At 45.1% G+C, this 14,649-nt stretch overlaps 1 protein-coding gene across 3 annotated transcripts in view; it reads left to right on the top strand.

Moving 5' to 3' along the window:
- The first annotated feature begins 6,838 nt into the window (after window positions 1-6,838).
- The window catches only part of CNPY2 (canopy FGF signaling regulator 2), a 35,767-nt gene continuing 27,956 nt past the window's right edge, over window positions 6,839-14,649 (top strand). The window contains exon 1 of one of the 3 annotated variants that reach the window (XM_075850196.1): window positions 6,839-6,888. In XM_075850196.1, coding sequence (XP_075706311.1) covers window positions 6,854-6,888 — 35 coding nt within the window. In that variant the 5' untranslated portion in view covers window positions 6,839-6,853. Of the gene's footprint in view, window positions 6,889-7,127; window positions 7,175-7,265; window positions 7,459-14,649 lie in introns of those variants that run through there. The other 2 variants (XM_075850197.1, XM_075850198.1) reach the window with 2 other exon arrangements.

Below are 14,649 nucleotides of genomic sequence, written 5' to 3'. Positions count from 1 at the left end.
ACGTGGATTTTGCAGAGGATATTAGGACCCTCTCCTCAGCAGAAATTTTCTGCTGTGTGAAAACATGGCCTTATTGTGACCCTAAGATCCATCGCCCCCTGCCTGTCACTTCACTGGGTGCATAATCCCTGTGCTGTTATTTTTATTCTCTGTACCGTGACTTCACTGTGTACATTACGCCTGCACCTTTTGCATTATCTGAGAAAAGACAGGAATGGAAAGATAAAAATACAACCTATCCAATCCCAATTTCACCATAGTAAATTATTTGTAACAAATATTGTGCCTTTGCTCTGAGAATAATGTACGATAAATTCCCAACTGATAGTTTTTAGCACCGTAGACAAAATGATTATTGCTAATGATCATAAAATTGTACTGATCTTTAACTATAATAATTACGTCTGTGGGCAACCTTATACAGCACTCCATGCCAGGGTGGGCAAACTGCGAGTGTTCTGGATCCCCAGAAAATAAAGGTTATGGACTCCATACCAACCACCCACTAACCTTGATATACCACAGTGTCCCCATACCTATACTCCAGTATGTGGACACTTCACAGGTGGTTTTCTAAGAATTTGTAAGCTAAAAACTGATGTGATGTCATTTCAAGCGGTCTAGTCATTTCTTATGTCATACTTGAAACATTTTCTAATAAACATTGATTTAACCTAAAGTGGCCTAGTAGCCAGTGGACATCAAAATTTGTCACCTGCGGTGTAGAAGCTGTCAGGATCCAAAGGGGAGTATCAGGAATTAAAGCTTAGGCTTCGTTCACGTCGGGGCTCCGTTCATGGGTTCCATCAGAGCTTTCCGACAGGGGAACCATAGGTTTCCGTAAGCATCACCGTTGATTTCAATGGTGACTGATTCCTCTGTAAACGTTTTCCGTTTGTCACCGTTGTTTAAGGGTTCCGTCGTTTTGACGGAATCAATAGCGCAGTAGACTACGGTATTGATTCCGTCAAAACTACGGAACCCTTAAACAATAGTGACAAAGGAAACCATTTGCACCGGATCCGTCACCATTGAAATCAGTGGTGATGCAAACGGAAACCTAATGGTTTCCGTTTTGGATTCAGTTCATGGGTTCCCCTGATGGAAAGGTCAAATGGAGCCCATGAACGGAGTCCCGACGCAGATGTGAACGAAGCCTTAATTGGGTCAAGGCCTGCATCTATGAAGAAATATATATTGGTGCCTCCACATACAAACATTAAAGAATTAGAGTGGTAAGGCCACATTCACACGAGCGTGACAGATTTACGTGCGTAAAAAACGCGTATAAATCTGTCCGTGTGCGTTGCGTTTTTGCAATATTGTGCTTTGTGTGTGGCATGTGTTTTTCATGCACCTGCAAGCACTTATTTTTATGAATGTAATTGATGCGTGAAACACGGACAGCACACGGATGTGCTGTCCGTGGTTTTCACACACCCATTGACTTCAATGGGTGACTCGGTGCGTGAAAACCCACCAATATAGGACATGCAGTGAATTTAACGCAACGGACACTTGCTGCATAAAAACTCACGCATGTGTGAACAGCCCCATTGAAATCAAAGGGTCCGTGTGCTGTGCGGCGTTTCAATGCACATCACATGGACGAGAATCACGCTGGTCTGAATGAGCCCTAGCAGGTACATGTTCATAAACTTCGTTTAGGGAAGAGCCTTGCTGACTACATTAGCAACAAAATCTGAGTACGTTTGTCAGACGCTGTGGCTGTAGTGTAGTTGAGGGACCAGCTAGAGGGAATTTACAGAAAAGCCATCTGACGTAGGATAGCCCCAATAGAACTACCATATATTGATTAGAAAGTTTGGAATAAAGTAAAAGTGCACACCTATATAGCCTTTCACTATTTAGGGGAAGCAAAAAAAAAAAGTGACAAAACAACAAAGGAACCTACAGTACCTTAACTGTGCTGGTCAACACCAAGAAAAGAGGTTATCCGTATTGTTAAAGTTACTGCAAACTGCACAGTAGTACGTAGTCGCCATTCCATCTCCAATACTGGATTGGAAACAACCAATCCATCCCAATAGCAGGTTGTGGTAGGGAATCTCGGAGAACGGTCAGGGCAAAGAACGGGTTAAATGATACTTGGCTAGCATGACTTCTCCATGGTCAGGCAACATGGTTCATTCAGTTAAACAGTGTTCACTTACTGCAGCGCTGGACTTTAACATTAATACAAGAGTGGTCTCCATTTTGGTATAATGTCACTTGACCACGGCATCAGCCAATTACATCACAGAGTTCTGGATGCAACGTCAAAATGCAGCACCATATTTGGTCATGTGACATCACAATGGACAACAAGTCACAGCCCAGCATTATACACAGAAGGGTGCAGCGAGCTATAGTGGTGAAGAGCAGTATTTTCAAAATGGAAAATGTATTAGTAATATACTTGTCCTAATGCAGATACAGAAAAGGGGTTTTCTGTATATGTAAAAAAGGGCATATATTGGTGAATCAAAATTTAGAGCCGTAGCTAAACGTTGGTAATTGTGTTTATTCTACTTAGGGGGAGTTCACACAGAGTTTTTTGACGTGGAAAACACGCCGAAAATGCCTCCCATTGATTTCAAAGGGAGGCGGAAGCGGGTTTTTTCCCCCACGAGCGGAAAAACCGTCTCGTGGGAAATAGAAGGGACATGCCCTATCTTCGGGCGTTTACGTCTCTGACCTCCCATTGACATCAATGGGAAGCAGAGAAAGCTTATTTCGCTGCGTTTTTTGCCCGCGGTCAAAAAACGCTGCGAAAATCGGCATGCAGGCAGAGCTAAATCTGCCTCAATGCTTTTCCGCCTGCAAAAAAACTCAGTGTGAACCCAGCCTTACAAAAGATTTTGTTATTGCTTGAACATGCTGACAAAATGAGTTTGTCATCTGTTTCTGAGAAGCTAATGCAAAAGTGCCAACCAATATGGCTGCCTCTCCTGTTGTCACTTTTGCAAAAAAAAAATGTAAACCTTTGTAGTCGTTTTTTATTTTATTGAAATTGATGTTTAAAGAAAAAAAACATTTTTTGTTTACTTTTATAAAAAATGTTCTTTACTTTTTGTGCTGCAGCTTCTATGTATGCACTTTTCATAGAAGCTACATAGCGCCGCTGTAAATCGACTGTCAGTCAGCTACACCGATGGCTCAGGTAACACAGCGGATCCTGTGTACCTCTAAGGGTATGTTCACACGACCAAGTTTCCGACGTAATTTGGGTGTTTTAGGCTGGGTTCACACGACCTATTTTCAGACGTAAACGAGGCGTATTATGCCTCGTTTTACGTCTGAAAATAGGGCTACTATACGTCGGCAAACATCTGCCCATTCATTTGAATGGGTTTGCCGACGTACTGTGCAGACGACCTGTCATTTACGTGTCGTCGTTTGACAGCTGTCAAACGACGACGCGTAAAAATACAGCCTCGTCAAAAGAAGTGCAGGACACTTCTTTGGACGTTTTTGGAGCGGTTTTCTCATAGACTCCAATGAAAACAGCTCCAAAAACGGACGTAAAAAACGCCGCGAAAAAAGCGAGTTGCTCAAAAAACTTCTGAAAATCAGGGGCTGTTTTGCCTTGAAAACAGCTCTGTATTTTCAGACGTTTTTGGTCACTACGTGTGCACATACCCTTAGGGTATGTGCACACACACTAATTACGTCCGTAATTGACGGACGTATTTCGGCCGCAAGTCCCGGACCGAACACAGTGCAGGGAGCCGGGCTCCTAGCATCATACTTATGTACGATGCTAGGAGTCCCTGCCTCGCTGCAAGACAACTGTCTCGTACTGAAAACATGATTACAGTACGGGACAGTTGTCCTGCAGCGAGGCAGGGACTCCTAGCATCGTACATAACTATGATGCTAGGAGCCCGGCTCCCTGCACTGTGTTCGGTCCGGGACTTGCGGCCGAAATACGTCCGTCAATTACGGACGTAATTAGTGTGTGTGCACATACCCTTACTCCCCGAATTACGTCTGAAAACACGGCTCCATTACGCCGACAAACATCTGCCCATTACTTTCAATGGGCTTTACGATGTACTGTGCCGACGAGCTGTCATTTTACGCGTCGCTGTCAAAATACGGCGCGTAAAATGATAGTCTCGTCAAAAGAAGTGCAGGACACTTCTTGGGACGTAATTGGAGCAGTTTTTCATTGACTCCAATAAAGAACAGCTCCAAATTCCGTCCGTAAAAGACGCCCCGCAAAACGCGAGTACGAGCAATTACGTCTGAAATTCAGGAGCTGATTTCTCCTGAAAACCGCTCCGTAATTTCAGATGTAATTGCCGTTATCGTGTGCACATACCCTAAGACACAATCTAAACCGAATACCAATCACGTCTACGTTCATAAATATGGCAGATACCATACAAATTCTACAGAAAGAAAAATTTGACCTGCTCCATCAGACTCGCATTGCTTTGCAGGCAGAATAGCGCGCTCTATATATATATATATATATATATATATATATATATATACACACCGCAGCTGACAGGGCCTGTATGGCAGCTAGGCCGGATTCACACGAGCGTGTGCGGTTTGCGCACGCAAAAAACGCTGAGTTTTGCGTGCGCAAAAGGCACTTAAAGAGGCTCTGTCACCAGATTTTGCAACCCCTATCTGCTATTGCAGCAGATCGGCGCTGCAATGTAGATTACAGTAACGTTTTTATTTTAAAAAAAACGAGCATTTTTGGCCAAGTTATGACCATTTTTGTATTTATGCAAATGAGGCTTGCAAAAGTCCAACTGGGCGTGTATTATGTGCGTACATCGGGGCGTTTTTACTACTTTTACTAGCTGGGCGTTCTGACTAGAAGTATCATCCACTTCTCTTCACAACCCCCAGCTTCTGCCAGATCACGCTGTGACGTCACTCACAGGTCCTGCATCGTGTCAGACGAGCGAGGACACATCGGCACCAGAGGCTTCAGTTGATTCTGCAGCAGCATCGGCGTTTGCAGGTAAGTCGATGTAGCTACTTACCTGCAAACACTGATGCTGCTGCAGAATCAACTGTAGCCTCTGGTGCCGATGTGTCCTCGCTCCTCCGACACGATGCAGGACCTGGGGCAGGAAGTGAGTGACGACACAGCGTGATCTCTCGAGAACACGCTGTGTCTGCACTGCCAGAAGCTGGGCGTTCTGAAGAGAAGTGGATGATACTTCTATACACAATACCCAGCTAGTAAAAGTAGTAAACACGCCCCGATGTACGCACATAATACACGCCCACTTGGACTTTTACTGTAAACACGCCCAGTTGTACTTTTGCAAGCCTCATTTGCATAAATACAAAAATGGTCATAACTTGGCCAAAAATGCTTGTTTTTTAAAAATAAAAACGTTACTGTAATCTACATTGCAGCGCCGATCTGCTGCAATAGCAGATAGGGGTTGCAAAATCTGGTGACAGAGCCTCTTTAACAGCTCCGTGTGTCATCACCATATGATGCGCGGCTGCGTGCTTTTCGCGCAGCCGCCATCATGATGACACTCTGTATGTATGTTTGTAAACAGAAAAGCATGTGGTGCTTTTCTGTTTTCATTCATCCTTTTCACTGCTGTTGCGCGAATCACGAGCGTCCCACAAAAGTGCTTCCGTGTGGCATGCGTGGTTTTCACGCACCCATTGACTTCAATAGGTGCGTGATGCGCGAAATACGCACAAAGAATGGACAGGTCGTGAGTTTTATGCAGCGGACACACGCGTAAAAATCACGGACTGTCTGCACGGCCCCATAGACTAATATAGGTCCGTGGGAGGCACGTGAAAATCACGCATGTTGCACGGACGTATATCACGTTCATCTGAATACGCCCTTACAGTGGCAGTGAGGCTCCCAAACCTGACTACTCCCTGTTTACATGGCAGCATTTTGCTTCAATATTTGGAAGCCAAAACCACTCCTGGTTTTGGCTTACCAATACTGCCGTGTGAACATACCCTTACAAATACTGCCGTGTGAAAGAGGCCTAGGTCCGTATCTTCTTAGGCCTGATTCACGAGCGCTGAAACAACGGCCGTCACACGGAACTATGTAATTCAAAGGGGCTGTTGTTTCAACGTTGCGTGTGACGGATCCGTGATAAAAGAGGACACGTCCTATTATTTTTGCGCTTCACTCTATGGGGGATGTGTGATAACGCGTCCCGCAGGATACAGCACGGATGCACCTCGGACGTGAAAAGCGCAACGCTCGTGTGAATCTAGCCTAACTCTGACCCCGTCTTGACTCTCGAGGCTGGGCAGTGTGTGAGTGTCTCTCTCTCTGCTGCCTTCCCCGCTGTAATCTCCCGCCGGCGCCAATCTCACACTTGACCTAGTCCTGCCGCTGCTGTCGGGAGTAGTAGTCAATCCAATTATGAAGTAACCTGACGGCACACGCTCTGTTTATACCAACACTTACTATTGCCGGTAAAAACAGTTGACTTTTACTGGCCTCCCACTGTAAATATCGGCTGGGATGGTGGTTTACTGGCTGGGTAGCAACCCTAAGGACTTGTTCACACAGTGCAGATTTTGCATGTATTTTTTTAGGCTAAAACCAGGAATGGAACCTAAACAGAAGGAATATATAAAGGAAGGCCTTATAAGTCTGCTCACCTGGATCCAATTCTGGTTTGGGCTTAAAAAAAATGTATGGCAAGTATGCAGTGTGTGAACACGGCCTGAAAGCAGTGCCGTACAAGCTCTGTGGACTGTGCTCTGCCATGTGCATGAGCCCCAATAGTTGCATATAGCCTGCAGTACGGAAGTGTCAGGTCAGTGGAGAGTCCGCCCGCCCGGTGAAGTCCTTGCAGCCAAGAGAGCTGGAAGTTAATTATTAATGATCACCAGGTCTGATTATCGGTGCCCCCAATGGTAAGTCCACCCTTGCCCCGCACGTGAACCGTATAGGCACCGGGTGTGCGAGGCTGTAAATGTGTTACCATATGAACTGCACAAGAAGCTCCATCCACTGTTACATTATACTGAAATCCCGCCGAGTAATACACGCGGCATCTCCTGCAACAAACACAACGTCATAGCTTTTCCGTGCAAAGAAATTTCCGGCGCCCTTTCTCCAGTTTAGCATTCAGCGGTCACATGGCGCACTGACGTCACATTCACGTGACCATGACGTCATGAAGGTCTTTCTAGAAAACAGGTACCGTAGCTCGCCACGCAACTGCTCTAGGGTCCTACTACGAGAGATATAGGTGTCCTCATTGTGCCTGATCACAACTAATGACTTAGTTAATTGTGGAGACAGTCATATGACCATTACGGTGTGCGTCCCGTGGAATGATGAAATGATGGCTTCTTTTTCTGAGAGTCTTATGACTATCTCCTGACTAGCCGTCGTTGTAATAAGGCAGGGTACAAGGCAGTCTCAGTGAGGGGCTTCACTGCTCTCAGTGTTGCTGAAGCTGCCGATGTGGACAGGAGCCGGTAACTGGGTAGCCGGGGGAGGGATGGTCGGGTTGATGCTGCGCTCTGTGGTGTTGGGGTGCAGTGGAAAGTGAATGATATAATATTGTTTTAATACTTCCCCCTCAAAATGATCGAATAAGAGCTTGTGTATATTACATGAAGTAATGACCATCAACGTGCAGCTGTGTCTAGTGCTTGTATAGTAATTGTGAGCAGTGCGAGGTGTAATAATAATTGTATCCATCATCTATTCAATGTTTCTTCTCTGAGAAATATCGGGTTGAGACTCTATTCACATCGGCATCAAAGTTTCGACTCCTGACACATCTCTTTTTAAAAGGGAAACGCCAAATAAAAGCTGAAAATGTAGAACTCGCTGCGCCACTTAAAGCGGTTGTCTCCTGATCAGCCAGCAATCCGCTGTTCTCGCCAGGAGGTAGACGTTGTCTTCGTGAGACCGTCCAGCTGCAAAGTCTCCATGTAGCCCCAGCCTTAGAGCAATATTCTGCGTCGCTCGACCCCCATTCCTTTGGTTTGGTCTTGTGAAATTTTTACGTATTTTTAATGGACTACAATATTGCACCGTGTGTACGACCTTCACAAAGAATTGCCATGTACCCCATACTCTAAAGCTGCGTTTCCCAATTTGCGGGGTCGCGAGCCACTCGCCAATGTCCCGGTTCCAACTGTATCTACGTTCTCAGGGTGCAGATACACTTAAATTCAATGCTGTCAGCGCCTTGCTCCATCCTTCACTATGCGGTGACGGACAGGTGCGATGTGGTGATGTTATCGTGCCAGTCTGTGCCAAGTCACTAATAGCACAGACCAAAGAAGAAGGATCGCCACTCGCTGTGGAGCGGGGATAGGTAAGTAATTATTTTTTTACTATGGGGGCATTATACTGGGTATGGGGAGGGGGGCTGGTATGGGCCAAAGTACTGAGCGGGGGCATTATCCAGTGTGGGGAAGCTCTATAGGGGTGTTCTCCTGTGTGGGGGCAGCTATGGGGGATTATACTGTGTGGGCAGCTACAGGGGCATTATCCAGTGTGGGGAGGCACTTTAGGGGCATTATCCTGTATAGGGGTATTATACTGTGTGGGGGCAGCTTTGGGGCATTATACGGTGTAAAGAGGCACTATAGGGGCATTATACTGTGTGGGGCAGCTTTAAGGGCACTATGCTGGGTAGGGAGGCACTATGGGGGCATTATACTGTGTGGGGGCAGCTATAGGGGCATTATACTGTGGGGGCAGCTATAGGGGCATTATACTGTGTGGGGGCAGCTATAGGGGCATTATACTGTGTGGGGGCAGCTATAGGGGCATTATACTGTGTGGGGGCAGCTATAGGGGCATTATACTGTGTGGGGGCAGCTATAGGGGCATTATACTGTGTGGGGGCAGCTATAGGGGCATTACACTGTGTGGAAGCCACTAAAGGGGCATTATGCTGTGTGGGAGGCCTACTGGGTTGGGGCCCATTCAGATGTGTTTTACCCCCTTGTGCTAATCCCCTAACTATACCACTGATGGACAGGTCGGGTCACATGACCCACCATCAGCGGCCGTAGTCGGGCCTCAGCGATGCACTTCAACAGGATTTCTTGAGCCCGCCCTCACAATTACCGTTGTTTTCGATGTTGCAGGGACTTATTTTTCGAATGGAGCGAAGTACCGGCATCTAGCTACGAATAATGTTGACATACGTCAGACGAAATGGGGCGAAGTACAGTAGTGGGGGGGGTCCCAAACAAAAGTCTCGGCCAAAAGTGGGTGCCGGCCTCAGAAAGTTTGGGAAGCACTGCTCTAAAGTAATGGCCTAGTCTTCTGTACAAAAAAATCCACCTCCAGTTACAGAGAACTTCTGATATGTTATAGAGACATATTGGAAGTTATTGGTAGGGTCCGGGCTCTGAGATCACCACTGTTAACTAAAAAAACTTTACTTTAGAAGCTCTGTTTCGTTTCCTGTCTTCTGCTCTTGGCCGAATCGGGAGATCTGTAAATGGCTGACTGCGACATATTTATAATGCAACTCTATAGACCCTCTTCAGCTCTCCTAGGTAAAACCAGGAGACGCCTGCAGGAGTCAGAGCTCCAATGCTTTATCAACTTTGTTTGACTGAATGGAGGGGGTCTCAGACTTATTACATCTTCTGATCTGTCTCTGTAAGGCCCTGTTCACACAGAGTTTTTTGCAGGCAGAAAAAATATGCCTCAGAATTCCTTCAGGAATTATGAAACAGATTTTGATCTGCTTGCGCTTTTTTTCTGTTATTCGCTGCGTTTTTTGCCCGTGGCCATTGAAATAATGCAAGGACCGTGGGCAAAAACCGGTCGGAAATGAGGGCCGCAGAGTTTTTTTTGTTTTTTTAAATAAATGTGAGGTCAGTGGCGGAACCAATGCAAGAAAGAACACACCGCTTTTTTTCACCACAAGAGGCCAAAATCCACTGGGGGGGGGGGAGCCTATGCCTTCCATTCAAATCAATGTAGGGCGATTTTGGCCGTTTTTTGGCGCTGATTCCGATGTGGTTTCCGCGTCAAAATCGGCGCTAAAAATCACTGTGAACAGGGCCTAGTATATCTAACAAGTATTTTTAAGGGTATGTTCACACTGAGTTTTCTGGTGCTGTTTTTGACGGGGAAACCGCGAGTGGGAAAAAAAAAACCGTTTTCTGGAAAAAGAAGCCCTTGCTTCAAGCGTTACCATCTCAAACCTCCCATTGACATCAATAGGAGGCAGAGAAAACGGTTTTCGCTGTTATATTCCTGCGGCGCTCAATGACTGTCTCGAAAAACGCTGCGAGAAACGACGCAAAAAGAGTGAAGGCATGTCAAAATCTGCCTCAATATTCCTACAAAAAACTCGGTGTGAACTAGGGATACACAATGCATCAAAACTTCGATACTGTTTCGATATTCTGCATCCCCAAACGGTTCGATACCGTTATTTCATGTGTTTCGATACTTAGCTGCGTAGCCACACAGCTCAGTTTTGTAACACATGAATGTATGAGAGCGGGGCTGCGGCTGTGTGATAGTCATTGCCCCGCCCGGAGTCCTGATAACAAGTGCGCGGCGTCAGGATGATGTGACGCGGCCAGCGCTGCACTAATGAGCAGCGGCACTGAAGACAGAACATGGCGGACGCACTGCAAAACACCCCCATGTTCTTTCTTCAGTGCCTGAACAGCCGCTCATTAGTGCAGCGCCGGCCGCATCTCCTCATGCTGACCGCGCACGCACTTCCTGTCAGGAGCGGGGCAATGACGGTATTAGCCCCGCTGCAGAGATCAGAGAAACCTCTCATCTCCGCCGTTATTCCCGTGAATGCTGCGATCACAGCGGACTGCAGCATTCAGGGGAAAATGAGAAGGGGGGATGCCCCTCGGATCGCGTCACAGGGAATCCCTGTGACGCGATTGAGGGACATACCATATATGGGCAGACAGCCCAGGGTCTATTGAAGGACACCAGGGCTGTCCTACCATATTTCCTGTTAGTCATACTGAGGTATGTCCTAACAACTGCCTGTGTACTATCAGTACACAGGCTAATGTACTGTAATATAGATATATGCCGGTACATTAAAGTTTAAAAAATAAAGTAAAAACAAAGTAATTATAATAAAATAATTTTAAAAAAATACACATACACCTTTTTTACAATAAACATTAAAATAAGTCTCAATACATAAAATATACACATACAGTATTGGCGTGGCCGTAATAACCTGCACAACAATTTTTTTGCATCATTTATGATGTGAACGCTGTAAAAAAATAAAATAAAAACTGTTTTCAATCACTTATTGTGGGGCACGAGGTGTGATTAATTTAACCTCCATGTGCCTCACATTAATAGTAATTGCTATTAGGGCTTATTTAGACGAACGTGTAATACGTCCATGCAACACGCGTGATTTTCACGCGCCTCGCACGGACCTATGTTAGTCTATGGAGCCGTGCAGACTGTCCGTGAGTTTCACGTAGCGTGTGTCCGCTGCATAAAACTCACGACATGTCCTATATTTGTGCGTTGTTCGCGCATCACGCACCCATTGAAGTCAATGGGTGTGTGACAATCACGCGCAGCACACGGAAGCACAGCAGTAAAAAGTATGAATGAAAAGCACCACGTGCTTTTCTGTTTACAAACCTACAGTGTCATAATGATGGCGGCTGCGCGAAAACGGAGACACACGGAGCTGTTAAGTACCTTTTGCGCGCGCAAAACGCACACGCTCTTGTAAATCCGGCCTTAAAACGAAGTATCGGTATCGAAGTCCAAATTCTGGTATGGTGACATCCCTAGTGTGAACAGGGCCTTAGTCTGTCTTTTCCATCCTCTACCCACTTTACCCTATTGTATGTTTCCATCCAGTGTAGACACATGAAAAATGGTTTGTATGCCAACAAATGTAAACCCACGTGCATTGGTACCTACATCTGTCAATACTATACGCCGGACTCCTAATCATATGCAGTACTACTATGTGGATAAATGTCCTCGAACCAACCACATGTGCAATCTGGACTGGAATGTTTACCTTGTAGCCCTATCCCTACTTTTCTTCTGTATCCCAGATGTTCCCTTATTACATGTATGGAAAACTTAATAAAAAGTTTAAATACAAAACCAAAAATAATGGTACACTTGTCCTATTTGTTATAATATATGCTGCTGCTAGATGTTGGATATAATTCTCTCCTGGACTACAGGCTGATAATTCATCTGATACATTGTAACAAACTGCTGCTGAAATTCGGACATGTTTACAGTCTCTGAATGTAAACCATGAATGTTTCCATTTCCTAACAGAAAATATTACAAAGTATGCTCCGTTACATAACTGTTTACATATGACCGGCCAATGGTTCTAGAGGGGAACCTGACACATTGAAAATGCAGTCCAATCTGCAGGCAACATGTTCTAGGGCAGGAGAGTCTCAATAGATTGATATACGGTTTTGTGGGAAAAGATTCAGTATAACTTGTAATTTGATGATCTATATATCTGCTATTTCTGAGCTTAGGAGTCCAGTGGGCGGTTCTACTCAGTGATTGACGGCTATCTCTACAGGGAAGGCTTTCATCATTAAAGGGAACCTGTCACCAGCATTTCACCTATTGAACTTTACATATCCCTCAATGGCCGCTGCTATCAAAAGTTCATTACCGTTATCGAAGACGCTTGAAAGAGGGGGGCACCCCCCTATGACAGCTCATTGGCCCACCGCTATGCGATCGGGGGGCGCCAATGGTTGTCATGGCAGCCCAGGGGCTTAATGAAGGCCCCCAGGGCTGCCTTTCTTCATCTCCAGTTAAGCCCTGACTCTGGCAGGGCTTAACAGGAGCCTGTAAAAATTACGGTATACCGCAATACATAGCATTGCAGTGTATTGTACCAGCGATCTAAGGATCACTATTTCAAGTCCCCTAGGGGGACTAATGAAATGTGTAAAAAAAAAAAAAAATACGTTAAATAAAGTTTTTAGTAGTGTAAAAAAAATAAACATTTAAGTTAATAAAAAAAAACACATTTTTCCTCTAAAGTAATGTAAAAAATATACAAAACTGGTATTGCTGCGTCTGTAAAAGTCTGAACTATTACAATATACCATTATTTAACGCGCACGGTGAACGCCTTAAAAAGAAAAAATATAAAACACAATCACTGTTTTTTGGTCACTTCATATCCCACAGAAAATTAAATATAAAGTGATCAAAAAGTCTCATATACCCCAAAATGGTACCAATAGAAACAACAGCCCGTCCCGCAAGAAATAAGCCCTTAAACCGCTCAGTCGACAAAAAAATTAAAAAGTTATGGCTCTCAGAATGTCGTGACAAAACACCATTTTTAACAATTCGTTTCCTTCTTGTAAAAGTAGTAAAACATAAAAAAAACTATATAAATTTGGGGTCACCGTAATCGTATTGACCGGTATACTAAAGTTAGCATGCCATTTTTATTGTATGGTGAAAGCCGTAAAAACAAAACCCCTCAAAAGATTGAGGAATCGCTGTTTTTTTCCTATTCCACCCCCACAAAGATTTTTTTCCCAATACATTATATGGTACAAAAAATTACAACTCGTCCCGCAAAACAAAGCCCTCTATGGCTATACCGACCGAAAAATAAAAATGTTATAGGGAAGGTGGGGAGGAAAAAATTAAAACGAAAATCCCAAAAATGGCTGCGTCCTGAAACAACTATATAGAAGCAGGAAGGATGATCACGGCCTGTGACTGTCATGTCTCCCCCTGTGTACCCTCCAGTGACTTCTTCATGTTACCACGTCTCATACCAATATGTGCTCTCTGTCACGTTTAGGGTAGGGTGTCGACCCCGTTTCCCCCCCCCTTACTACAGACCGTCTAATAAGACCATCTGTGGACTCTGTGACTCGGATGATAACCGGCATGTGGAGATTTTTAGTCTCTTCACTTCTGATGATCATGTAAAGATATACGCCCATAGACATAGGTTTGAAGAGGCTCTGTCACCAGATTTTGCAACCCCTATCTCCTATTGCAACAGATCGGCTCTGCAATGTAGATTACAGTAACATTTTTTTTTTTTTTTTTAAAACGAGCATTTTTGGCCAAGTTATGACCGTTTTTATATTTATGTAAATGAGGCTTTCTAAAGTACAACTGGGCGTGTTTACAGTAAAAGTCCAACTGGGCGTGTTTAAAGTTAAGTACAACTGGGCGTGTATTATGTGCGTACATCGGGGGGTTTTTACTTCTTTTACTAGCTGGGCGTTCTGACGAGAAGTATCATCCACTTCTCTTCAGAACGCCCAGCTTCTGGCAGTGCAAAGACACAGCGTGTTCTCGAGAGATCACGCTGTGACGTCACTCACTTCCTGCCCCAGGTCCTGCATCGTGTCGGACGAGCGAGGACACATCGGCACCAGAGGCTATATTTGATTCTGCATCGGCGTTTGCAGGTAAGTCGATGTAGCTACTTACCTGCAAACGCCGATGCTGCTGCAGAATCATCTGTAGCCTCTGGTGCCGATGTGTCCTCGCTCGTCTGACACGATGTAGGACCTGTGAGTGACGACACAGCGTGATCTCTCGAGAACACGGCTGTGTCTGCACTGCCAGAAGCTGGGCGTTCTGAAGAGAAGTGGATGATACTTCTCATCAGAGCGCCCAGCTAGTAAAAGTAGTAAACACGCCCAGATGTA

The sequence above is a fragment of the Rhinoderma darwinii genome, chromosome 2 (genome assembly GCF_050947455.1).
Source record: "Rhinoderma darwinii isolate aRhiDar2 chromosome 2, aRhiDar2.hap1, whole genome shotgun sequence".
In the NCBI taxonomy this organism is placed as follows: Eukaryota; Metazoa; Chordata; class Amphibia; order Anura; family Rhinodermatidae; genus Rhinoderma; species Rhinoderma darwinii.
The sequence above is the reverse complement of the archived record's forward strand: the minus strand, read 5'-3'. Positions and strand labels throughout refer to the sequence as shown.